This window comes from Phyllostomus discolor, chromosome 13 (genome assembly GCF_004126475.2).
Source record: "Phyllostomus discolor isolate MPI-MPIP mPhyDis1 chromosome 13, mPhyDis1.pri.v3, whole genome shotgun sequence".
NCBI lineage: Eukaryota > Metazoa > Chordata > Mammalia > Chiroptera > Phyllostomidae > Phyllostomus > Phyllostomus discolor.
The window spans coordinates 588,524-614,010 of NC_040915.2; the positions used below are offsets into that span (position 1 = coordinate 588,524).

The 25,487-nt window shown below is 44.7% G+C and overlaps 1 protein-coding gene across 1 annotated transcript in view; it reads left to right on the forward strand.

Annotated features, from left to right (window-relative positions):
• RUFY1 (RUN and FYVE domain containing 1) overlaps positions 1–25,487 on the forward strand; it is a 57,149-nt gene that overhangs the window by 12,282 nt on the left and 19,380 nt on the right. The window contains exons 3-8 of the mRNA XM_028528663.2: positions 227–344; positions 2,754–2,855; positions 4,202–4,325; positions 18,812–18,873; positions 20,867–20,932; positions 23,138–23,207. Of these exons, the coding sequence (XP_028384464.2) occupies positions 227–344; positions 2,754–2,855; positions 4,202–4,325; positions 18,812–18,873; positions 20,867–20,932; positions 23,138–23,207 (542 nt within the window). The remainder of the gene's footprint in view (positions 1–226; positions 345–2,753; positions 2,856–4,201; positions 4,326–18,811; positions 18,874–20,866; positions 20,933–23,137; positions 23,208–25,487) is intronic.

Below are 25,487 nucleotides of genomic sequence, written 5' to 3' on the forward strand. Positions count from 1 at the left end.
GAATACTTGGAGAAAGAGCATGGTAGGTATGTCAGAGAATCTGTGTCTCCTGAAGGGAGAGCTCATTTGTTACCTGACCTCTCCCAGTCCCCAAGGCTAAATCCGAAGAACTAAGTAGAAGGATTAAATCTGAAACATTGATTTGGCTTTTGGAAGAGAGACTGTGGGCCCCTGAAGACATTTTGTAACTTGTTCTTATGAATAACACTTTTGTTTTCCCTTTTAGTCAAGAAGAGTTTTATTGGCCAAAATAAATCTTTCTTTGGTCCTTTGGAGCTGGTGGAGAAGCTTTGTCCAGAAGCATCAGATATAGCCACCAGTGTCAGAAATCTGCCAGAATTAAAGTGAGTACAAAGTCATTACATTGATTTGATGTTTAAAAAAAAACTCCCTTGTATTTACCCATTTCTCAATTCCTTGCTAATAAAATGTTTTCTAATTTAGAACAAATTGCATGAGCCACACTGAGACTTTAGTCCCAGCTCTGCTCCTCATTCTCTGCATGATCTTGACCAAGATCTACCCTTTTCTGAGCCTCAGTTTCCTTCTTAAATTGGGGACAGTGACTCCTGCTGGTCAGACAAGCTCACACAGGGTGAGGTGGCACTGTCATGTGAGGAGCAGTGGCAGAAGGGGAAGGAGTCATTGTCACACCCCTGGAGTCACAGCTTCAGGTGCATCTGGGCAGTTTTCTAATAACACAGCTCTGGCCAGATTTTAGGTCCCAGGACAAGGGATATTTGTGAAAAGGCAGGGACTAACAAATCATTTGCTGCGTCTGGATTTGCCCTTGGGATCCCTATCATAGGCTCAAAATTAAAAACTGGACAGAACACAAACAAGGTGTCATCATGATGCAAAAGAGCCCCAGGACCATCCATCCTGTGTCCCACCCTCTTCCTGTGGAGCTAGTCTGCTCCATTTTCAGACAGTAACAACAGCCACCATTTACTAAGGGCATGCCACGTGCCAGGCGTGATGCTAAGGACATTTCCTTGCCTCATTTAATCTTCCTCAACAAGCCTCTAGGAAAGCAGTTGGTATCCTCAGAGGCATGGAAATTGAGACTCAGAGCGAGCGACTAACTTGCCCAAGGTCCCTTGGCAAGAAGTGAGTGGCAGCCAGAAAGAGAGCACAGGCCTGTTTTATGAAACCCTCTAGTCCACAGGCGGCAAACACAAGGCCTGAGGGCTGAATCCAGCCCTCTCTACCTTGTTCTATCTGGCAGCACCTTGTTTCTACCCAGCAGCAGCGCCAAGCTCTCACTTAGTTAAGGAGTAGTTACATTTACACAGTCCTAAAATTGCATCTGGCCCTTTGCAGGCAACCTCAGGCTGATGTGGCCCTCGGTGAAAATGAGTTTGACACCCCTGCTCTAAACCCCACCAAGCCCTGTCGCTGCAGAGCCCTGCGAAATAAGCAAGTTGAGGGACAGCATGTATAACACATTCATTTTTTTAATAAAAAAGAGAAAAAATAAGAATTTATATTTGTTCCCATGTGTATAAAAATGTTTTGGAAGTAAGCCTAAACTAAAAACAGTACATTTATATTAATGTGTGGGGAAGGGGAGCCAGAGGAAGATTAAGTATTGAACCACACACACTGCTCTGTAGGCTTTTTTCCATCTCAGATTAGGTTTAGACTTTTTTCCGCATCACATACTCCTCCACAGCCTCCTGTTGTGAACTCATTTGTTTAATGCCCTTTGGACTTTGGAGTTGTCTTCCCACCTTCAGTCTGCAAGCAGCGCAGTGGTGACTGTCCCCAAACGTACCTCTTGTGCGTCCCAATAATTTTCTTCCAATGTCTTCCTCCTGGTAGGGCCTTGGAGAGCCTGCAGTCAGTCACCAAGCTGCCTGCTGGGGCAGCTGTGCCACTTACACCCCACTGAGCAGCCCCTGTCAGTGTTCATTTCCCACCTCACTCCAACATTCAGTACCTTTTTCCCAACTTTACTTCCTTTCCTTTTCACTCTGATTTTCACCCCCATCATCTGTGGTGGTGTGGGGTGGTGTTCAAGTCTTTTATATAGATGAAGTTAGATGAACCCTATGGGCCTGCTGCTAAGGTCAGGGGTGCCAGCCAGTCTGGGCCATGAGAGCGCCCTCTGGTGCAGACACTGAGTACAGCAGTGCCTCTCTACTCAGGCCTTCGTCACAAATGCACTCAACTCTGCTTGTTTCTAGCAGGCCTTTTCAAATTTGTGCCTTTGAGACTGGTTGCATAACAGTGTAATGCACTAAACACATACTGAGCAATACACTTAAAATGCGAATTTTGTTAAGGTATTTTTTTCACCACAGTTTTTTAAAAAATTACACCTTTGATCTAATGCCTCAGAAACCTTGAGACTTTAAGCATTAATGATCTTTGAAAGAATATTTATCCCTATACAAAGCTAATCTAATATTTCTTGGCTCCCTGCAACATTTTATTAATATATGCGATTTTATCTGATTTTATTTGTTCCAGGAATCACATTTTTGTGGCTTAAGACATTCTCATCTTTTGTCAAAATAGAAAAAAACACGTGCCCATGATAACAAAATTCAAACAGTACCCAGAGGTATGCAGTGAGCTGATTGCCTTCCCAGGCAGTGTGCTCTCCCAGCCCTCAAAGCAGCTGTTCTTGGGATGTCCTCTGCACTCACAGCGCGAATGTGTATATCTGTTGGGCTGACTTGTCTCGTTGTTTTGTCTTTTGTTGTTACTGTTCAGCCGTAACAGTTTGATTCTCTGTTTGAATTCAGGACAGCTGTGGGAAGAGGCCGAGCTTGGCTTTATCTCGCCCTCATGCAAAAGAAACTGGCAGATTATCTGAAGGTGCTGATAGACAATAAACACATCTTAAGGTATTTCATTACTTGTCTTTGCTTGTCTTTTGCTTTGAATTCAAACAGGAGTCTATGATGTACAGAGCTCTTATGAAAATTATTATTAATCAAAAATATCCTGAGACAGATTTAAAATAGTGCTATTTCATTTTTTTGAGCACTGATATCTGAAAGCTGGTATGAATGAATGAAGATTTATATTACATTTTATTTATAAAAAGATCGTTCTTCAAAAATACCTAAGATTGGGTAGCTGACAGTGTACTCCATTAAATTTCAACAAAATTGTATTTATTAGATTGGATGATAACAGAAAAGAATGACTTAAGAACTAGATGCTTTTTGTAATATATTACCTATTTCAGGGTTCTGTATCCAGTTTGTAAAAAGTTATATCTCTTAGCATCAGTAAAGGCTAACTGGCTATCTCTGAAATTATGACTGGTTCATATTTGATATTTATATAACTATAAGCAAAAATAATCATTATGAAAGGAACTTTCTCTAAAATATGAGGATTCATAAGGGAAGAATCTCTCTAGAGTTACTTTTAATCTAATTGAGACAAAAATACCTTTTATAGTATGGCCTGCCACCCTCAGTTTTTTGTTGTTTTCAAGTCCTGGTTTATTGTTATAAGGCATATTGTTATAAGGCATATTGTTATAAGGTATATTGTAAGGTATAAGGTATATTGTTAATATACCTTACACAGCGAACACTGATCTCAAACACGCTGTGACCTTCCAGCTTCGAGCGCAGTCACACCAGCTTTCAGATACAGGTTTTGTCCGAGACACTGACCCTGAAGATAGTGAGTTCTCGTGCGCACACACATAATGGTACGTTAGCAGATCAGTGTGGCCAGAAGCAGTCAGAGATGAGGTGAAGCCCCCTGCAAGTGGCCGAGGTGACGGCATAAGGAAGTAAAAGCAGCCAGTGTTGCCCCATGGGACACTTGGAAGAGGGAGGAATTTCATTCTTGGAGGTGGGGGTGAGTTGTAGGAGGTATTCACAGCAACATGGAAGAAGGAGCCTGTGGGGACAGGAAGGCCAGAGTGAGGGTCAGGAGTGTAGGAGCCAAGGTGAGATGAGAAGGGCTGGGGTCTGAGGTTCCAGTGGCAGAGTTCACCATAGACCAGAGGTGGGAGGAGCCCTCTCTGAGCCACTGGAAGAGAGGAGAGACCAGAGAAGAAACAGCAGCACTTGTATCAGGAGAGGGAAATGAAAGGCGGAAGGAAATTCACCGAAGGGAGCATCTGGCAGCCAGGCCACAATTCAAGAGGTGGCCAGATGGGCACAGTGGGGAGAAGCAGCTGGTGAGGGCATGTCTGAGCCTCTCCGTGGCCACTCATCTCTTGCAGTGAGTTCTATGAGCCAGAGGCCTTAATGATGGAAGAAGAGGGGATGGTGATCGTCGGTCTCCTGGTAGGACTCAATGTTCTTGATGCCAATCTTTGCTTAAAAGGAGAAGACTTGGATTCTCAGGTAAAGTGGGGACTCGGCTCCAGGTGGAATGACTTCTCTAGGCCAGAGATTTTACCCAGGATCTGTAGACAGTGCCAAAGCCCAGACAGGGACAGCAGGGGAAGCAGCTGGGGAAGGGTGAAGAAAGAGCCTGGACAGAGGCACACAGAGAGTGTGGCGTGTTTGGGGACAGGAAGCAGTTGGTGGCCAGAACATAGGAAGCTCCATGAGGGAGGTGAGGTGAAGGCTAGACTCAGGTGTTGGGCTGCTGGTGCCATGCTCAAGGGTTCCGTGTTGTCCACTGAGCTTTGAGAAGCTCTTGAAGGTTTCTAAGCAGTACAATGAAATGTTCAGGCCAAGGTTCCCGAACAATCAATCCAGGTCATGAGCTAGAAGGGGCCATGAATGGACACAGCAAAAACATTGAACAGACATGTCTAGAAGTCCCAACAGGTTGGATGAGGATTGGGGACATAGAGTCAGGAGAGATTTGGGAAGTCAGGTGGTAAAATGGGGTACAAATGAAAGTGGTAAGGTACAGAGGAGTGGGCAGCCCTTACAATGAGAGCAGATGACCTAAACTCCCAGTATCCCTGGGAGACAGACACTCTGACCCCTCCTCAGGGCAAGAAGGGCATCTGTATCTGGTTGGGCCACTGCCCAGCCTTCCACCAGCCGTGTGTTTGGACCTGAAGAATCTATAGCTTCCCCAATCCCTCTATGCCCAGGTCAGCTTTTATTTTTTTCTAACAGTTTTGTTGTTTTTTCATTTTGAAAAAACTTTTTAAATACAGAGTTGTATTTTTAAAATGAAACTAAATGTGACACAGAATCGCATGACTCAGAGCCAACTAATTCAGTGTTATGTTGTGGCATATACCCTTCCAGCACACGAGTGAGCAGAGTGTGTGCGTGCGCATTAGAGAATGTGTTTGGAGGCATTTTTTAGCCAAAATATGATGGATTATTTATTTACTTATTTAAATATATTTTATTGATTATGCTATTTTACACTTGTCCCATTTTTTCTCCCTTTATTCCCCTCTGCCCTGCACGCCCCCCTCCCACCAGCAGTCCCCCACCTTAGTTCATGTCCATGGGTCATACATATAAGTTCTTTGACTTCTCCATTTCCTATAATATTCTTAACCTCCCCCTGTCTATTTTCTGCCTACCGTTTATGCTACTTATTCTCTGTACCTTTTCCCCCTCTCCCCCTCTCCCTCCCCCGCTGATGACCCTCCATGTGATCTCCATTTCTGTGATTCTGTTCCTGTTCTAATTGTTTGCTTAGTTTGCTTTTGATTTCTTTTATGTTCAGTTGTTGATAGTTGTGAGTTTGTTGTCATTTTACTGTTCATATTTTTATCTTCTTTTTCTTAGATAAGTCCCTTTACCATTTCATATAAGGGCTTGGTGATGATGAACTCCTTTAACTTGACCTTATCTGGGAAGCACTTTATCTCCCCTTCATTCTAAAGAAAAGCTTTGCTGTATAGAGCAATCTTGAATGTAGGTCCTTGCCTTTCATGACTTGGAATACTTCTTTCCAGTCCCTTCTTGCCTGTAAGATTTCTTTTGAGAAATCAGCTGACATTCTGATGGGAACTCCTTTATAGGTAACTCTCTCCTTTTGACTTGCTGCTTTTAAGATTCCCTCCTCATTTTTAATCTTGGGAAATATAATTGTGATGTGCCTTAGTGTGTTCCTCCTTGGGTCCAATTTCTTTGGTACTCTCTGAGCTTTGTGGACTTCCTAGAAGTCTATTTCCTTTGCCAGATTGAGGAAGTTCTCCTTCATTATTTATTCAAATAAGTTTTCAATTTCTTACCCTTCCTCTTCTCCTTGTGGCACCCCTATAATTTGGATGTTGGAACGTTTAAAGATGTCCTGGAGGTTCCTAAGCCTTCCTCATTTTTTGGACATCTTGTTTCTTCAATCTGTTCTGGTTGAATGTTTCTTCTTCTTTCTGGTCCACACCATTGATGTGAGTCCCAGTTTCTTTTCCATCACTCTTGGTTCCCTATGCATTTTCCTTTATTTCACTTATCATAGCTTTCATTTTTTCCTCTAATTTGTGACCATACTCAGCCAATTCTGTGAGCATCCTGATTACCAGGGTTTTGAACTGTGCTTCTGATAGGTTGGCTATCTTTTCATTGCTTAGTTGTATGTTTTCTGGAGCTTTGATCTGTTCTTCTGTTTGGGCCATTTTTTTTTCTTTTTTGTCTCAGCGACCTGTTATGTAGTAAGGAGCGGAGCCTTAGGTGTTCACCAGGGTGGGACAACCCACATGGCTGCATTGTGACGCTGTACGTGGGGGAGGGTCCGAGATAGAACAGTGGTCCTTGCTCCTCTCTCTGCCTGATTTCAGTCCCTTCCACCACTTCCCATAAGCAAACTGGACCCTTCTGGTGCTGATTCCCAGGTAGGTGGACTTGTGTACATTCTAGGACCCTGTGGGTCTCTCCAACGGACTCTCCTGTGAGACTGGGAGTTTTTCCCAGTGCCACCTCACCCCCCATAGGTGTTTTCCGTCAGAGGTTTGAGGTTTTACTTCCATTCTAGGACCCTGGGTTGTGGGTCTGTCTCACTCCCCAGTTGTACCTCCCAGTTTATCTGCGCGTGAATGTGGGGCTGCCCACTCCACCAGCCACCGCCTCACCTCGAGTCCTCTCTGCCTGGTTGCCTGTCTCCGCCCCTTCTACCGTCTGGGTGAGTGTTTCCTCTTTAACTTCTTGGTTTTCAGACCTCCACACAGTTTGATTTTCTGGCAGTCCTGGTTGGTTTTTGGTTTTAAATTGTTGTCCTTCTTTTGGTTGTGGGAGGAGGCACAGTATGTCTGCCTATGCCTCCACCTTGGCCAGAACTACGTCGGAAGTTCCAAAATATGATTATTTATAGTGCACTGTTTTGTAATTGCTTTGAAGAGTGTGTGGTGCCCCCGGGGCTGCTGCTGGGGTCTCGGTGGTTCTAGTGGCTGCACATGCTCCACGTGGTGTGTACGCTGCTACCTCACCAGCACTTACTGACCCTGGCTGCCCTGCCGGGTGACAGCCGCACTGTAAACGCTCTCGGATCCCCGAGGTGAATGTGGGGGCCATTGTGTCACAGTTGGCACACTCTGCACAAGCGTTACAGTGTGGCAGTGAGCATCCTCAGTCTTTTTCAATCCGACAGACAAAACTGCCCTCAGGTCCACAGTGTTGAGAGTGGGGAGGCCAAGTGCTTTTTTCCTGTGTTGTTTGCCATCGCTAGTTCGGTTTCTGTGACTCCCTATTCATATCTTTTGCTCATTTTCCTGAGTTTTACATCTTTTCCACTACCTTATTACAGATTTGGATATTAACTGCCAAAATTTTTCATTATAATTTTTTTCTGGTTTCTCATGGTGCATTTTCTCAATAGAAATTTTTTTGAGACAATCAAATTTAGTGGACTTTACCATTATACATTTCAAGGTATTGTACTTAGAAGGTCCTTTCTAGTCTAAAAGTTAATTTTCTAAATCAACTGTGGGTTTTTTAACATGTGAATAATCTGCCTGCTATTGGTTGGACACAGTGTGCAGTGTGAGTCTAGATTTCTTTCCAGGTGGTAAACTGGTTTTCTGAGCATCATGTGCAATGCACTGTTTTCCTATTCATTTGAGATTCCACCTTTAGCAAGTAAGATGTCCGAGGCACTCGGAGGCAGGCGTGTCTCTGGACTCTCTGCAGTACCCGGGCCTCGTTCCTGCGCCGCAGGCCGACCCTCAGCCCCGGCCGCGGCGCGATGGGTAGTATCCTGGCGGTTCACTTCTTGCCCGCTGTTACTCTTCTTTTTCCGATGTGGTTCAGGCTGTCCTGCTGGCGGAAACTGAATATCATTTTGCCCAATTACAAAATAAAGATTGGGAATTTTACTAAATAGTAGATGTGGTTGAGCCCCTGCTCTGTTCTTTAACACAATCCCTCTCTCATCGTTCGCCGCAAAGTAGGAGTGTTTGCTGTTGATGTGTGCGGGGTCCTCCGTTGCTTGCTTACAAACTCCTGTTTTATTCTAATTTACGTTGTGCTTTTATTAAAAATGAACATTGGATGATGTCAGATATATCTTTGACATCTATTGAAATGTCACATTTGTTTTTAACCCAGAAATATAACTGAAGTAGCTTGCAGGTTTCCTGTGGTGGAATTACGCCTGCTTGCTAAACTAGGCCCTGCTCGCCACCAGGCATCACTCTCTGACTCTGTTCTGAGATGGAAGGTGCCTCTGCTGTGTTTAGGATTTTTGTTTCTGTTACAGAACACAACAAGGGGGGCCTGGGACGATATGCTATTATTGAAAGAAGGCCCCGGGTCCGTTATGTCCGCCGCCAGAGGAAAGACGTCTCTCAATGCCAGAGATTTGTGAAAAGGAAAGGAAACGTTTATTTAATGCTATACAAACTTAAAGTAGTAACCTAATGTCTTCACCAAAATCCCAAAGTCCCTTAAAACACCCACAAACACACAGTCCTTCCTTCCTTCCCCCTTTGCCCAGTCCAGAGTACCGTATCTCAGGAAAGGAAATAGAAGTCCACGGTTCAGGTAGTCCTCTGGTTCTTCCCAGTTAGTACTCGATCTCGACTGGGAGACCTCCCTGGGTTCCTGGCACCCTCGGCTGAGTCGCCGGGATCTCTGCTAAAACCAGGTGGTGGTTCTCCCTTCTAAAGCTGCGGGGGCCCCACTCTGCCAGGCCACGTGGTTCTCTCCTCAGGGCTGCCGCGTGGTTCTCTTCTCAGGGTTGCGCATGGCTCTCCTCCTCAGGGTTGCACGTGGTTCTCTCCCTCAGGGCTGCAGGAGTCTCCACTCCGTCAAGTCCGCGTGCTTCTCCTTCCTAATGCAGCATAGTTCTCCTTCTCCTCAATGGCCGCCCAATCTGGGTTTTTAAATTCCCACGGCCAATCTTCCTCTGCAGCCTCATTTCCGACTCCTCCCACACTCAGCTTCACATGCCAGAATTCGTATTCTTCCAGCTTTACTGGGCTGCCATCCTGAGGCTGGGCAGGTGTGGCCCCATGTCCTGGAGCCAATCCTCTCTGAGCTCCCACGCAGGCGCTGTAACTCAGGGGACCCACCCCCCCCCCCAGTTACATCTAGGTGGGGAAGTTACTTCTGGGTGGGGAAGTTACTTCTGTTCCCCTGTCTTAGAGCTGATCACAGCTACTTAACATATCTATGCAACCAGCCAAAGGCTATAGATATGTTAAATGACCAACCCAGAGGTTAGCTGCAAGGCTGTTGCTATGCAAAACAGCTCTCAGTGGCCCTGCTTCATTGAGAAGGGCGGGGTTGGCGGGGGATGGAGACATCTCAAAATCTCCTGGACACCTTAAGTTCTGGACCCCATTTAAATGCCTATTTGGGGCCCCCCTCTTGGCTGCACCCTGTAACATTTCCACTGACTAGTGACCCTGTTCCAAGTCTGTTCTGTACCGTCTTTGTCACTTTTCAATGTCAGGATTGTATTCATCTCTTAAAATAAGTGGGGTAATACACTTTTCTGGTTTTCTACAGCAACTTATTAGAGCAGGAATTATTTTTTCTTTGAAGGTTTGTTAGAACTTGCTGGTGTGACAACTTCAGTGCTATGCCTTTTTTGGTCCTAGTTCTTTTTTTCATAGCCCTTGGTCAGTGCATTGGTTTGCCAAGTCTTAGGACAGTTTTTGTGGTTGTTCCTTTTTCCAGAAGTCTTGTGTTTCATTGAGGTCGGTTAGTTATGTGAGCATATTCTTGTATGGCATCTAAAAGCCTCACCTTCCTCCTCTCTAACCTTGTGCATTTGCTCAATACTGATCCTGCTCAGCAGAGACCAGTCCACTTTGCTGAACTCGGGGAAGTAACTCTTGCTTATATTAGTCAACTCCGCTTTGGGAGGAAGCCTTTATTTGCTTTCTAATCCGTTCATTTCTACTTCAAGTATTAATTCTTTCTCATTCTCTCTATTGTTATTTTTTCAGTTGCGTATATATTTTTATTACTTAATTTTTTATTTCAAAAGAAATGCATACTTCTTGAAGAAACATTAATTAATATAAAAGCATGAAAAGTGACATTGAAACTGCTCTCCTCCCCTCTGCCCTCCATCCCTCTCTCCTGCCCACAGTTAACCTGCAGGGATTGGCGGGAAAAAGGACGTTTCCTGCGCATGCACACTGCTGGCCACACAGGTTTTGTTTCGAGTGCAGTCTGCTCTGGGGTTCTGTTTCTGTGACAGTGGACGGACACGTAGACAGTCGTTGCACCTGTCACAGCTGGAGCCTGAGAGGCCACACTCGCTTCCAGAAGCTCCTGTGACCGCAGGAGGCTGGCGGCAGGGGGGCTGGGCTCAGAGGGCTTCATGCATGGGTCCTGGAACAGCCGCGGCTTCTTGGTCTCAGTCCTCTCATGGTCTCTGCATTTGGTGTCCAGCGTGATGGCTTCAGGGTGGCCGGCCTTGTGTCGTGGCAGCTCGGAATTTCAAAGGCCTGTGCCCAGCGAGGAGGCGCCAGGCCAGGGAGTGCCTGGCCCTCATGGGGCCCCCGGGCTGCGGGAGTCCGGGCCTGGTGGGGGCTGCTGTCTCCCTCTCCTGGACCAGCACCAAGACTGCTGGGGTCGGGGTCAGGATGGAGGTGAGTGGGAGGCGCACAGGAAAGAGGCAGAAATCATCCCCCAGAGCCATGGCTTTGTCAGGACTGGGTTACCATGAGGAGTTCGCACTGTACCTGTCATCGTTTGTGTTCCAGTTCTTTCCTGGATTTTCCTCCACATCCTCACACACCCGCCTGCCGCCCTCTGTTATGGTCACTTGGGGCTCTGTGAGCGGCTGTAAAACGATTCTAAACATTCCTCTACTGAGGGACCCAATCTTCATGTATTGGGAATGGCGTCGCTTGCAGTTCAAGCGATGGTGGCAGACTGGAACCCTCAGTCCCTCTCTCTCAGGTGCTTTGTCTCCAGGCAGAGCCCTTGACGGTGGGATCTGTGAGGGCCCTGGTCCTCCCTGGATCCCTGCAGCAGCAGAGAAATTTCCCTGGAATACAGATGGGGCTGGAGTGTCATTGAAGGCCACCACTTTAGTCCCCATATCCAGGTTTCCCCCTTTTCCTTATTACTTTGTACCCAAAGAACTTTGTTGATCTTTGTCAACTACTTGATTATTGACTAAGTACACAAAACTTATCTTAACTAGGTGGTAAAAATTCAAAATATTGCCTTCTGATATTTACTAGGTTTTTCTTCTAGAAGGTGGTGGGGTTATTTTTTCTGGCTTCTTTGTTCGATTTTTAAAAATTTAATCTTTATTGTATTTTTCCCCATCACCATTTGGTCCCCTTATACCTCCTCCTCCCACAATCACCACTCTGTTGTAGTGTCCATGAGTTCTTTTCCTTTTTGCTCAGTCCCTCCACTCCCTCACCAACCCCCCACTAGCTGTCATCTGCTCTCTTTGAGTCTGTCTCCATTTTGCTTGGTAGTTCAGTTTGTTCATTAGATTCCACATATGAGTGAAATCATGTGGTATTTGTCTTTCTCTGACTGCCTTATTTCACTTAACATAATGTTCTCCAGGTCCGTCCTTATTGTCTCAAAGGGTAAAATTTTATTTTTTATGGCTGAGTAGAATTCCATTGTGTAAATGTCCCATAGTGTGTTTTGTAATATTTATTTATTTATTTATTTATTTATAGCGAGAAGGGAAGGGAGAGAGAAAGAGTGGAAGAGAAACATCAGTGTGTGGTTGCCTCTCATGTGGCTCCCACTGAAGACCTGAGCCACAACCCAGGCATATGCCTTGACTGGGAATCGAACCGGTGACTCTTTGGTTCACAGCTTGTGCTTAATCCACTGAGCTACACCAGCCAGAGCTAAATGTCCTGTAGTTGTTTTATCCACCCATCTATTGATGGACACTTGGGCTATTTCCAGGTCTTGGTGATTGTAAATAATGCTGCTATGGAATATAGGGGTGCATATATTCTTTTGTATTGGTGTTTTGGGTGTCTTGGGATATATTCCCAAAAGTGGAATTGCTGGGTCAAAAGGCAGATCCATTTTTAATTTTCTGAGGTATCTCCATACAGCTTTCCACATTGGCTGCATTCCCACCAACAGTGCTTTTGGAACCCTTTTGGGTTCCCCTTTCTCCACATCCTCACCAGCACTTGGTGTTTGTTGATTTATTGATGATGGCTATTCTGGCAGGTGTGAGATGGCATCTCATCGTGGTTTTAATTTGCATCTCTCTGATGATTAGTGACATTGAGCATCTTTTCATATGTCTATTGGCCATCTGTATGTCCTTTTTGGAGAAGTGCCTATTCAGGTTCTTTTTCCATTTTTCAATTGGGTTGTTCACTTTTTTGCTGTTGAGTTTTATAAGTGCTTCATAAACTTTGGATATTAACCCTTTATCAGATGTATCAGCAAGTATGTTCTCCCACCCTGTGGGTTGTCTTTATTTTGTTGGTGATTTCCTTTGCTGTACAAAACTATGTAGTTTGATGTAGTCCCATTTGTTTTTTTTCTTTTTTGTCCCTTGCCTGGGAAGATATATATGATAAAATATCACTATAAGCAATGTCAGAGATTTTGCTGCTTATGTTATCTTCTATGATTTTTATGGTTTGGGGTCTAACATTCAAGTCTTTGATCTGTTTTGAATTTTTTCTTGTGTGTGGTGTAAAAAGGTGGTCTACTTTCACTTTTTTCCATGTATCTGCCCAATTTTCTAAACACCATTTATTGAATAAACTCTCTTTAACCCATTGTATGTGCTTGCTTCCTCTGTCAAGTATCAATTGATTATAAAGGTGTGGGTTTATTTCTGGGCTCTCTCTCCTATTCCATTGATCTAAATGTCTATTTTTATGCCACTACCATGCTGTTTTGATGACTATGGGCTTATAGTATAGTTGGTTATTAGACAGCATGGTTCCTCCAACTTTGGTCTTTCTCAAGATCACTGTTGCTATGCAGGGCCTATTGTGGTTCCGTATACATTTTTGAAATATTCTAGTTCTGTGACATACATCATTGGAATCTTGATAGGAATTGCACTGAATCTGTACATTGCTTTGGGTAGTATGGACATTTAAATGATGTTAATTCTTCCAATCCATGAACACAGTATGTGCTTCTACTTACTTGTATCTTCAATTTCTTTCTTCAGTGTCTTATATTTTCCAAGTATAGGTCTTTTACATTTTTAGTTAGGTTTATTCATAGGTAGTTTATTCTTTTTTAAAAAATTATTTTATTGTTGTTCAATTACAGTTGTCTGCCCTTTCCACCTACCACTGCCCCCCACCCCAGCCAAACCCACCTCCCTCCCTTGCCTCCACCCTCCCCCTTGGTTTTGTCCATGTGTCCTTTATAGTGGGATTCCTGAAAACCCTTCCCCCCACCATCCCCTCCCCCTCCCCTCTGGTATTTTATTCTTTTTGTAGCAATTGTGAATGGGATTGTTTTCTTACTTTCCCTTTCTGTTAGTTCATTATTGGCATATAAAAATGCAACTGATTTCTGGATATTAATTTTGTATCCTTCTACTTTACTGAATTCATTAATCCGTTATAGTAGTTTCTTGGTGGAATCTTTGTGGTTATCTATGTATCTCTGTGTATCTCTAGTATCATGTTACCTGCAAATACAGTTTTACTTCTCCCTTTCCAGTTTGGATGCCTTTTATTTCTTCTTCTTGTCTTATTGCTGTGGCTAGGAGTTCCAGTAGTATGTGGAATAAGAGAGGTGAAAGTAGACACCCTTGTCTTATTCCTGATCTTAAGGGAAATGCTTGTAGTTTTTGCCTATTGAGTATGATGTTGGCAGTGGGTTTGTCATATGTGGCTTTGGTTATGTTTAGGTATGTTCCCTCTATTCCCTTGAGAGTTTTTATCATAAATGAGTGCTGGATTTTATCAAAAGCTTTTTCTGCATCTATTGATATGATCATGTGCTTTTTATTCCTCATTTAGTTTATGTGATGAATCACATTTATTGATTTGCAAATGTTACACCAACCTTGCATTCTTGGAGTAAATCCCACTTGATCATGATGTATGATCTTTTTGATGCATTGCTGTATTCCATTTGCTATTATTTTGTTGAGGATTTTAGCATCTATGTTCATCAGGAATATTGGCCTATAATTTTCTCTTTGTAGTGTCTTTTGTGGTTTTGGAATTAGGATAATTGCTGGTCTCCTAAAATGAGTGTGGAAGGCTTCCCTACTCTTGAATTTTATTAAATAGTTTGAGAAGGAGAGGTGTTAATTCTCCTCAGAATGTTTGGTAAAATTCACATTGATACCATCTGGTCAAGGGCTTTTGTTTGTTGGGAGTTTTTTTATTACTGCTTCACTTTCATTAGCTGTAATCTGTCTATTCAGATTCTCTGGTTCTTCCTGATTTAGTTTTGGAAGATTGTATGTTTGTAGGAATTTATCCATTTCATCCAGGTGGTCCAGTTTGTGGCATATGGTTGTTCATAATATTTTCTTACAATCCTTTGTATTTCTTTGGTGTCAGTTGTTATTTCCTCTCTTTCATATCTGATTTTATTTATTTGGGTCCTTTCTCTTTCTTTCTTGATGAGTCTGGTTAAAGGTATTTATCTTTTCAAAGAACCAGCTCTTGGATTCATTGATCTTTTGAATGGTTTTTTAGACTCTATTTCATTTATTTCTGCTCTAATCTTTATTATTTCCTTCTTTTTGCTCACTTTGGGCTTTGTTCTTTCTCAGGTTCCTTTAAGCGTGAAGTTAGATTTTTTTTTTAATATATTTTCTTGATTATGCTATTACAGTTGTCCCATTTCCCCCCTTTACTCCCCTCCACCCTGCCCACCCCCTCCCACCCACATTCCCCCCCTTTAGTTCATATCCATGTGTCATAAGTTCTTTAGCTTCTACATTTCCCACACTATTTCTGCCCTCCCCCTGTCTATTTTCTACCTATTGTCCATGCTACTTATTCTCTATATCTCCCCCCCCCCCACTTCCCTGTTGCTAACCCTCCATGTGATCTGCATTTCTGTGGTTCTGCTCCTGTTCTCTTTGTTTGCTTAGTTTGCTTTTGTTTTAGGTATGGTTGTTACTAACTGTGAGTTTGATGTCTTTTTTTCCTGTTCATATTTTTTATCTTCTTTTTCTTAGATAAGTCCCTTTAACATTTCATATAATAAGGGCTTGGTGATGATGAACTCCTTTAACTTGGCCTTATCTGCGAAGCATTTTATCTCCCCTTCCATTCTAAATGAAAGCTTTGCTGGATAGAGCAATCTTGGATGTAGGTCCTTGCCTTTCATGATTTGGAATACTTCTTTCCAGCCCCTTCTTGCCCACAATGTCTCTTTTGAGAAATCAGCTGACAGTCTGATGGGAACTCCTTTGTAGGTTACTGTCCCCTTATCTCTTGCTGTTTCTAAAATTCTCTCCTTCATTTTGACCTTGGCTAATGTAATTATGATGTGCCTTGGTGTGTTCCTCCTTGGGTCCAACCTCTTTGGGACTCTCTGAGCTTCCTGGACTTCCTGGAAGTCTATTTCCCTTGTCATATTGGGGAAGTTCTCCTTTATTATTTGTTCAAATAACTTTTCCACTTGTTGTTTTTCCTCTTCCCCTTCTGGTACCCCTATAATTCGGATGTTGGAACGTTGAAAGATGTCTTGGAGGTCCCTAAGCCTCTCCTCATTTTTTTGAATTCTTGTTTCTTCATTCTTTTCTGTTGGTTGTTCCTTTCCTCCTTCTGGTCCACTCCATTGATTTGAGTCCCAGTTTCCTTTCCATCCCTCTTGGTTCCCTGTGCATTTTCCTTCGTTTCTCTTATTGTAGTCTGCATTTGTTCATCTAATTCATGACCGAAGTCCACCAATTCTGTGAGCATCCTGATCACCAGGGTTTTGAACTGTGCATCTGATAGGTTGGCTATCTCTTCATTGCTTAGTTATATTTTTTCTGGAGCTTTGATCTGTTCTTTCATTTGGGCCTTTTTTTTTTTTTTTGTCTCAGTACACCTGTTACGTATAAGGGGTGGAGGTGTATAAGGGGTGTCACTCATGTGACACTGTATGTGGGGGAGGGTCCGAGAGGGAATAATGGCGCTTGCTCTGCTTTCTGCTAGATTTCAGTCACTTCCCCCGCTACCCACAAGCAAATTGGGCCCTTCTGGTGCTGCTTCCCTGATAGGTGGGTTTGTGTACGTTCTAGGACCCTGTGGATCTCTCCAACGGATTCTCCTGTGAGGCTGGGAGTTTCTCCTGCTGCCACCTCAACCCCCACAGGTGTTTTCACTCAGAGGTTTGAGGCTTTATTTCCCTGCTAGAACCCTTAGTTGAGCAGACTGTCCAGCTCCCCAGTTGTTCCTCCCAGTGTATCTGCACGTGAATGTGGGATTGCCCAGTCTGCAAGCCACTGCCTGGTTGGGTCCTCCTGCTGCTGCCTTGTCAGCCAGCTGCAACCTTGAGCACCCCACTCCACAATCCGCTGCCTCACTGGGTCCACTAGCCGCTGCCTTGCGAGGAGTCCTCTCTGCCCGGATGCCCATCTCTGCCCCTCCTACTGGGCTGGATAAATGTGTCTTCTCTAACTCCTTGGTTGTCAAACTTCCATACAGTTCAATTTCTGTCAGTTCTGGTTGTTTTTTGTTTTTAAATTGTTGTCCTTATTTTGGTTGTGCGAGGAGGTGCAGTGTGTCTGACTATGCCTCCATCTTGGCCAGAAGTCTCTTCTCCTTCTTAAAACGGGCCCTTTAACATTTGTTGCAGTACTGGTTTGGCTAAAAACTCCTTTAGCTTTTACTGGTCTGGAAGCTCCTTATTTCTCCTTCAATTTTAAATGATAGCCTTGCTGGGTAAAGTAGCCTTGGTTATAGGCCCTTGCTTTTCATCACCTTGAGTATTTCATGCCACTTTCTTCTGTCTTGAAACAGTTCTCTTGAGTAATCAAATGACAGTCTGATTGTGCTCCCTTGTATGTAACTACCTGCTTTTCTCTTGGGGGTTTTAAGATTCTCTCCTTATCTTTAAGCCTTGTCATTTTAATTATGATGTGTCTTGGTGTATGCCTCTTTGGGTCCAACTTGTGTGGGACTCTGAGCTTCCTGGATTTGTGTGACTTTTTTCCTTCACCAGATTAGGGAAGTTTTCAGTCATTATTTCTTCAAATCGGTTCTTGATCCCTTGCTCGCTCTCTTCTCTTTCTGGTATTCCCATAATGCAGATATTGTTACGCTTCATGTTGTCCAAAATGTTTCATCAGGTCTCCTAAATTTTTTAAGTGCTTTTTCCCTTTTGCTGCTCTGCCTAGGTGTTTTTTTCTGCCTTGTCTCCCAAAATACTGATTTGATCCTCTGCTTCATTTAACCTACTGTTTATTCCTTCCGGTGTATTATTTATCTCAGATATGGGATTCTTTATTTCTGACTGGTCCTTTTTTATGGTTTCTATGTCTTTTTTCATGTTATTAAGTATCCTTAAATCATTCTAAACTCTCTATCTGATAAATTGGCTGCCTCCATTTCACCTAGTTCTTCTGGAGAATTGTTCTTCCATTTAGAGTCTTTCTCTTTGTCTTTCCATTTTGGGTGCTTCTTTGTATTTTCCACCTTAGATGTTAAACTAATCAGCCTTCAAACAGATCAGTTGTTAATCCAATCAAGCTGTGATCAGCAGTCAAAGCTTCAACTCCACAGGGTGGGGCAGAGTAATTTCCGCAGCTGGGGCTATTGCTTCCCCTCAGGCTGATGCTGCTTGAAGGTGAGTGCTCTGCCTGAGAAAGATGGCTCTCTAGTGTGGGGGATGACTCAGCACAGGGATCCTGGAAGCTGTTCCTTCAGTTTTCTCGGACTCTGCCTAAGCATCTCTAGTCCACTCTGCCCTCCCTCTGATGGAGTGCAGGGTATCTCCAAACGAAATTCTGTGCATTAACCCTTTTTGAGACTTTCTGTATCTCTGGCCATCTCTCCCTGGAAGACAGAAACCCTGCTGCTTTTCACAGCCGGATGTGATCTGGGCTCCTTTCAGGCTCTGGTGCTATAGGCTGAGGAGTCCAGCTTGTAGTTTAGACCCCACACTTCTCAGGGGGACCCCCGATCCCACTGAAATATCCCTCTGGCACTTCAGCTTCTGTCTCTGGGAGCCAGGCCAGCCCTCTCTCGCCTCCTCTGCACTCCATACCAGTCACATTGTGGTAAAGTGGTTTCTTCTGCCTGTCCTTTGTTATAAGGCTTCTCTCCAGCTAGTGTTCAGTAGTTACTCAGGATGCTTTCTCTACAATTTAGTTGTAATTCCAGATTTGTCCTGGGAAGAGGTTAGTGTAGTTTCTGTTACTCCTCTGCCATCATGTTTGATTGATTGCTATTCTATAGAGCTGGTTACCCTAACTAAATAAATATTTGTAGGAAAGAGACAGGAATATAAATACCCAGAATTTTAAGACTGTAAGGTCTATGTGGAAAGCAGGACAGTGATTCTGTATTTAAACCTGTACATATTATTTTGATTAGGTTGGAGTGATCGATTTTTCCCTCTACCTTAAGGATGTGCAGGATCTTGATGGTGGCAAAGAGTAAGTACTGCATTGTATGCTGTTCACATTTTTAATGACATTCTAGCAAAGAATGCTACATTTGTTTTAGCTTTGTTTGAAATTCTAGCTTTTATTTATCTATTTTTTATTTTAAAAAATTTTAAGATTTTATTTATTTCTAGAGATGGGGAAAGGAGGGGGAAAGGAGGGAGAAAGAGAGGGAGAGAAACATCAGTATGTGGTTGCCCCTCATGTGCCCCCATGCCAGGGACTTGGCCCACAACCAGGCATGGGCCCTGACTGAGAATCAAACCGGCGACGCTTTGGTTCACATGCCAGTGCTCTGTCTACTGAGCCATACCACCCAGGGGTATCTATTTTTCATAACAGAGGTAATATATTAATTTTCCCATTGTGTGAGGAATTAAGCTCTACAGAATACAGGGTACCAGTGAAATATCTCCGTTCACACTGTCCCCTCGTCTCCATCCCACTGCCACTGCCAGGGGGAAAAACAAAGGATTTCATTCCAGGATTTTTTAAAAAATTACCCTGGAACAAATAAAGAAAAGAGAAAGAAAGCAAACAGTGTGTAAAACCTGGTACCATTTATGTTCTGATAACAACACATACCCCTATTTGTATGCTGTGCTTCCACACGCATGGACTGCTTGTGGAGTAGCACGCAGACCTGATTCACAGCGCTGCTGGTGAAAACAGCAGAAGGGAGAGGCATTGGAAACCCTCACCAGTGGGTTGCATTGGACCATTTCACATGTCATTCAAACGTCTTCCCGACAAGGAGCCCCCATCTCAGCGCCTTGGGACCAGTAGGAACCTTGTTAATGCTTCATGTACCTTCCTTTAAGCTTAAACAAAACATGTTCTTTATATAAAAAGAACAGGAAATAAATGGATTATCCTTCAGTAAGGGAATAATTGAATGAATTATGGAACATCCATAATATTCCACTCTGATATATCATGAAGACCTAAAAACAGAACAGATTTGCCCTGACCAGTGTGGCTCAGTAGGTTGGGCGTCATCCCGCAAACTGAAGGTCTCTGGTTTGATTCCCAGTCAGGGCACGTGCCTGGGTTGCAGGTTTGGCCCCCAGTGGGGGCACATGCAGAAGCCAACCGATTGATGCTTCTCTCTTACACTGATGTTTCTCTCCCTTTCTTTCTTCCTCTCCCTCTCAAAAAAAAAAAAATCCAAAAATAAGTAAATACAGAATAGAGTTGGCTATTGGTATAGTTGATGTAGAGGGATTTCCACAAGGTATTACTAAGTGAGAAAAGTATGATACTGGCAATATATACCTGTATATGCCATTTTTTTTTAGCAAACTCAAAAAGCCCCTGCTATTTGTTTTATGTTTTAATTGCATGGTACACATACATACAAGGTAGATAAATAGATATGATGGTTATATGCATGTAGGATGCTCAACAGGCTGTTATGTGGGTTACCTGGGAGAGTGAGGTAAAGGGCAGAACAGGTAAAAGGGAAAAGTGACTTCACTGAGAAACAAGTACAGTGCCGTGGCGTGAACCTGGGTGTAACGTCCTATTTATGTGCATGTGCACGTGTGTATATAAAGAAATGGGGCTGGCTAACTTTAAAATGTTCAAGTCTTTTTTTTAATGCAGACTGATCAGCTTTGTGTTTCCACACGTCAAGGTCTCCTTTTCTCAGCCAGCCTCCCTCCTTCAGTATAGCAAGGGCATGTTCATCTGCCCCAGGAGCCACTTGCACATGGCGGTTGGGGTCCCTACCTTGCACGCCACAGCTTTCCTTTTTGCCTGCAGCCAGCCGGTTGCACAGGGCACCTGCTCTCCAGGCCAGTTGTTTCCACTTCTGCCCACCAGCCTTGCTGTCTCTTCTCTCAGGGCCCTGCAGACTTTCCTAAGTTCTTTGCTCTTGGTTTCCTGATGACATTTGTACTCCTACAGGGTGATTGGAAGGTTGGGGGTAAGTTACAAAGTGTTAATTCTTAGAGAAAAGAACTTTTTATGCTCTTTTTTAAAGGCATGAAAGAATTACTGATGTCCTTGATCAAAAAAATTATGTGGAAGAACTGAACCGGCACTTAAGGTAGGGCTCCCTCCTTTCTCCAGTATTGCAGTTCATTCTCAGTACCTGACAGTTGTTTCATAGGACTTTTTAGAGTTGCCATGTATTTATTTATTTATAACTAAATTTTTTCCCAACCAAGAAAAAAGTATTTGTGCCAGGTTCCCATGAGCAGACTGGAGAAGTTGGATCTCTTGATAAAGAGCTTTTGGGAATTCTTCAGTTCTTTGCTCTGTGCAGTTACACAATTTAGAGAGCCCATAAATAAAACCTTACCTCTCCAGCCCTCACCCCACAGCCACTGGGCTGGCAGTCACTGCCATGGGCAGCACTGTTGCTGCTAGGAATCAGCACACATCCCTCTAGCATATTGCGGCAGGAAAAGACAGGGGAGAGCCACGGGACCAGAGCTCCAAGAGCATTCAGTAGCCATAGGTGACATCCTTATCTTGTTTTTTTCATTTTAATTGGAAAGCTGCTGCTTCTATATCTCATGAAACACCAGGCACTGGAGATATGGTGGCAGTGGGCAGAGTCTCTGTTTCCTGTCTTTGGGTGACATTGTTCTCTGCCTGAACCCCCTGGGAGAATGTACAGTGCACAGTAGCAGTGCTTCTCAAAAGCCACCCCTCTGGCCCCAGGAGCTGGGGTGGCAGGCAAAGGAGCTGGCACTCCCCGCAGCACATACCACAGACCTAGAGAAGTGCTGCTCCAGCTCTCCATGAGTGCCATGTTGGCTGTTATTTTGAAAGAGATTCTTGATCAGTTCCTAGTTTATTGAGAGTTTCTATAAGGAATGGATGTTGAATTTTATCAAATGCCTTTTAGCATCCAGTAAGGTAATTGTGACTTTTCTCCATTAATCTGTTGATGTGATCTAGTTTATGAATGGACTTCTTTACACTGAGCCTTTCCTGAATCACAGAAACAAACTCTGCTTGATCCTATTTTTAATAATTTAATTGTTCTCTTAACATGGGGCTTGACCTGACCATCCTAGAGTCCTTCCCCAGCAGCCTTGGCAGCAGGGCTCTGAGCTTCCCCAGGGAGCTGAGAGGCCTGGCCTCGTCTGGTTTGAGGCTCAGAGTGCATGGAGGCGGAATCTGGCCAGTGCCTCAGTGTTTCTCAGTTGCTAGTTCATCTCTGTCTTCTTTTCTGGAAGATCCGCCTTTTCTTGTCATTTATGTTTTCTGAGAAAATGCAAATTTCATCACTGTTTTCTAAGTTGTATAGTTGGTGTAGAAGGGGCAACTGTAGACTCTTGAACTTTTAGTTTCCTCCATAGCTTTTGTTTTGTTCTCTTTTTCATTTTATGCCCTTGGTTTTTATTTTTCTTCCACCCAATTTTTGGGGGAGTAGAGTGAATCAAGCCATTTCATTGAGGGGGACTCGAGGGAAGGTCAGAGGACTGGAAGGACCGTCCTCGGCCAGGCTGGGGCCTCCCTAGCTTCCCTGTGGCAGAAAAGCTCTCCCGCCCAACTCTCTGGCCTGGCCAGGAGTGTCTCTGCTCCTTGCAGGTACAGGGGTCCTGGGTGGGCAGGAGGGCCCCTCCCCCAAAAGTGCAGGCTCTGGGGCCACAGCACCAGGCTCAGCCAGGCTGTCCCACCGTAGGAGTGTGAATGTGAGTGAGATTTTTAATACAAAGATATGGGGCTCTTGTCTGTAAAACAGGTGATACAACTCACCTTCCAGAGTTGTGGGAGCATCAGGTGCACTGAAAAGGCTCAAAGCAAATGGGCTGGCATGCGGCCCAGAGAGAAAAGGTACTGCTGTGGCTGCTCACTCAGTCCACTCCAGCAGGCCATGTGGTTTTCAGTGCGAAAGGAGTAGGTATTATTTGAGGAACATTTGAAAAATGGGGCAAAGTATAAAAAGATTTATAAATCACCTTTGATCCTACTACCCAAAAGGACCAATATCTTGATATGAGTATTACTTTATAGATACATGACTGCCAACACATTTTGTTTCCCATATATTATGTTGGGGGAAAAAAACTATTTTCTTACCAGTTGACTGGAAAAAATGGGTGGCATATTTTTGGGAGAAAACACCGCAAGCTGGTCAGTGAAGGTAAACGCACACACGTGTATAGAACCGTCACCAGAGTTCATGGGAGACACTGACTGCATTTCCCGGAGGCAGTCTCGGAATCGGTAGCTCATGGTATGGGTCTGGAAAACAGCCCTTTCATTTCATGTTTACTTAATATTGTATTTTCTATAGCTGCACAGTTGGGGATCTTCAAACCAAGATAGATGGCTTGGAAAAGACCAATTCAAAGCTTCAAGAAGAGGTTTGTAACTTATTGAAACTCAGAAGTGAGTAGCCCACGGTTGAGAGCAATGGTGTCGCAGGCGTTCTGAGGAGCGGCAGCTGGAGCTGCGCGGGGGTGGGGTGGGGGGGGACGACAGGCGTTCTTCCATTTCTGGGCTGCGCATGGTCACCAGCACCGGGTGACCTGGGCTGGTAGCGTCTCCAGCATTCCAGCGGACACACTGCCCTCCCTCTCCCGGCCTCCCCTAAGTTGTGAGCTGAAAGCGCCCCGCCCATGCCTCCCTCCCTGCGGCCTCGAGGATCAGCCTCCCACAGCGTGGTCTTCCTCTGCTTTCTCACTAGGGAGAGCAAGTACAATGACGGACTGGAGGAGGAGGGCTGAGCCTGGGAGCAAAGCTCGCTGCCGTGGCTGCCGTCTCCTCTGCGGACTCGCCCTGTCCCCTGCTAGCTTTGCCTCTCTCAGGCTCTCCGCAGGTCGCAGCCCCTGGCTGCCTCCGGGGAGGCAGAGGACTGTGAGAGGAGCTGGCGAGTCCGCCCCGCCCCGCCCCAACCCGAGGGAGAGACTCGGCCACGCCTCTGGGTGGGGGCACCCGGAGGGAGGTTCGCTGGAGTTTACTGCGCTCTCCTGCGGGGCCAGCACCTTGCACCTCTAGGAGAAGGGCTTGGGGCTGTGGGAGGAGAGGAAATTCAAGGGTGGTGCCCTTCGACACACAGCTCAGCAGAGTCCTGGACCCCGTGGGAGCTAGAACTGACCAAGAGCTTGCTTCGCCTCAGTGGGGTGACCTCGGGGCCTCAGCGTACATGGCAGGTGCTTGAGTTCTCATCTCCCACGTGGAGATGATTCACACGTTAAACTCTAATTAATGTCATCCTAATTAGAATAAAGATTGCATTCAATTGGTCTCACCGAACGGCGCCCCAGGCAACAGCAGGCATGTGGCGGGCACTCAGGCTGTGGGAGCTGGTTGTCGGACAAGCACTTTCATTGTGTTCTCCCGGACAAGGTGGCACGCTTCCAGGGAGGGTCTAATTCAGCTTGTGAACCTAAACGACTGACTTATTCTTTCTTCAGAGGAAACCATTGTATCGTGTTAGACACGTCCTTCAGAGAAAAGTATGCCCCTGTCCCTGGTGTGTGCTCTGTATTTTCAGGCTCTGAAAGGGGAGTTAGCTTATGGTTTTTGCCTGTATCTCCCCTTGGGGAGACTTGTCCCTCCTGTAAAGCCTTGGCCTTTCCTGCCTTGCGGTGGCAGTGCCACGTAGAAACCCCGTTCTGGATTCTGGGTCTGGGTGGACTCGGCTTCTCCCGACTGGGAGAAGGCGGAGGGCTGGGTGCTTCAAGGCCCGTTAGTGAGAAGCGCTAGGAGCATGGCCAGGGGCCGAGGGCGGAGGCCCCGCTGTGCTCTCTCCTCCAGCCTCCTCCTCTCAGGCTGTGCTCAGAAGTGGGATGAGGCAGGCTGGCTGGTGAGCTTGCCCCCTCCCTCCCCCTTGCCTTTCCCGACACCCTCTCCTCTCCTCAGCCAGGCTGTGAATGTCCCCTGCTTCTGTCCCCCTTTCTCCAAACCGTGACAGCTCATTCAGGGAGAGGAAGGTGCCTTCCCCGGGCGGACTTTAATGGTGAGGTGGTGATTCCTGCCCCAGAATGCTTTAATTCTTCCTCTCATTATAAAATATCCTTTTGCTCATTGGAAAAATTGAAAAGAATAAAGAATCAGAAAAAAGCTCATAATCCCTTGGCCAAGTAACAACTCTTTTACCATGTGGTGTCTATAGCCCTCATCTTCTCTTAAGCACTTTTAACATAATTGAATTTTTAAATTAAGGAGTGAGAAAATACAAACAATATAACCTATTTTATTTTCATATTGGCAGTATAACTGTTCTCAAATTATTACATATTTCTATTTTATACTTCCACTGTAATTTACTAAACCATTTCTCTAATATTGGATGGTCAGGCTGTTTCTAATGTCTTGCATCCATAAATCTTTGCCTGTATTATGTAGTATGCTATCACTTCTATAAAAGGAGAAAAATGGGGGAGGGCAGAGATTGCTAAGGGCAGGAGTGGGAAAGATTTTATTATATACAGTTACATCTTTGATTGTACCATGTGAATATAATATCTATTCAAAACAGGAAATGAAGTTAAAAATAAAATATCAGCCCTGGCTGGTGTGGCTCAGTAGATTGAGTGCTGGCCTGCGAACTGAAAGGTCGCTGGTTGGATTCCTGGTCAGGGCACATGCCTGGGTTGTGGGCCAGGTCCCCAGTGCAGAGCATGTGAGAGGTAACTGAT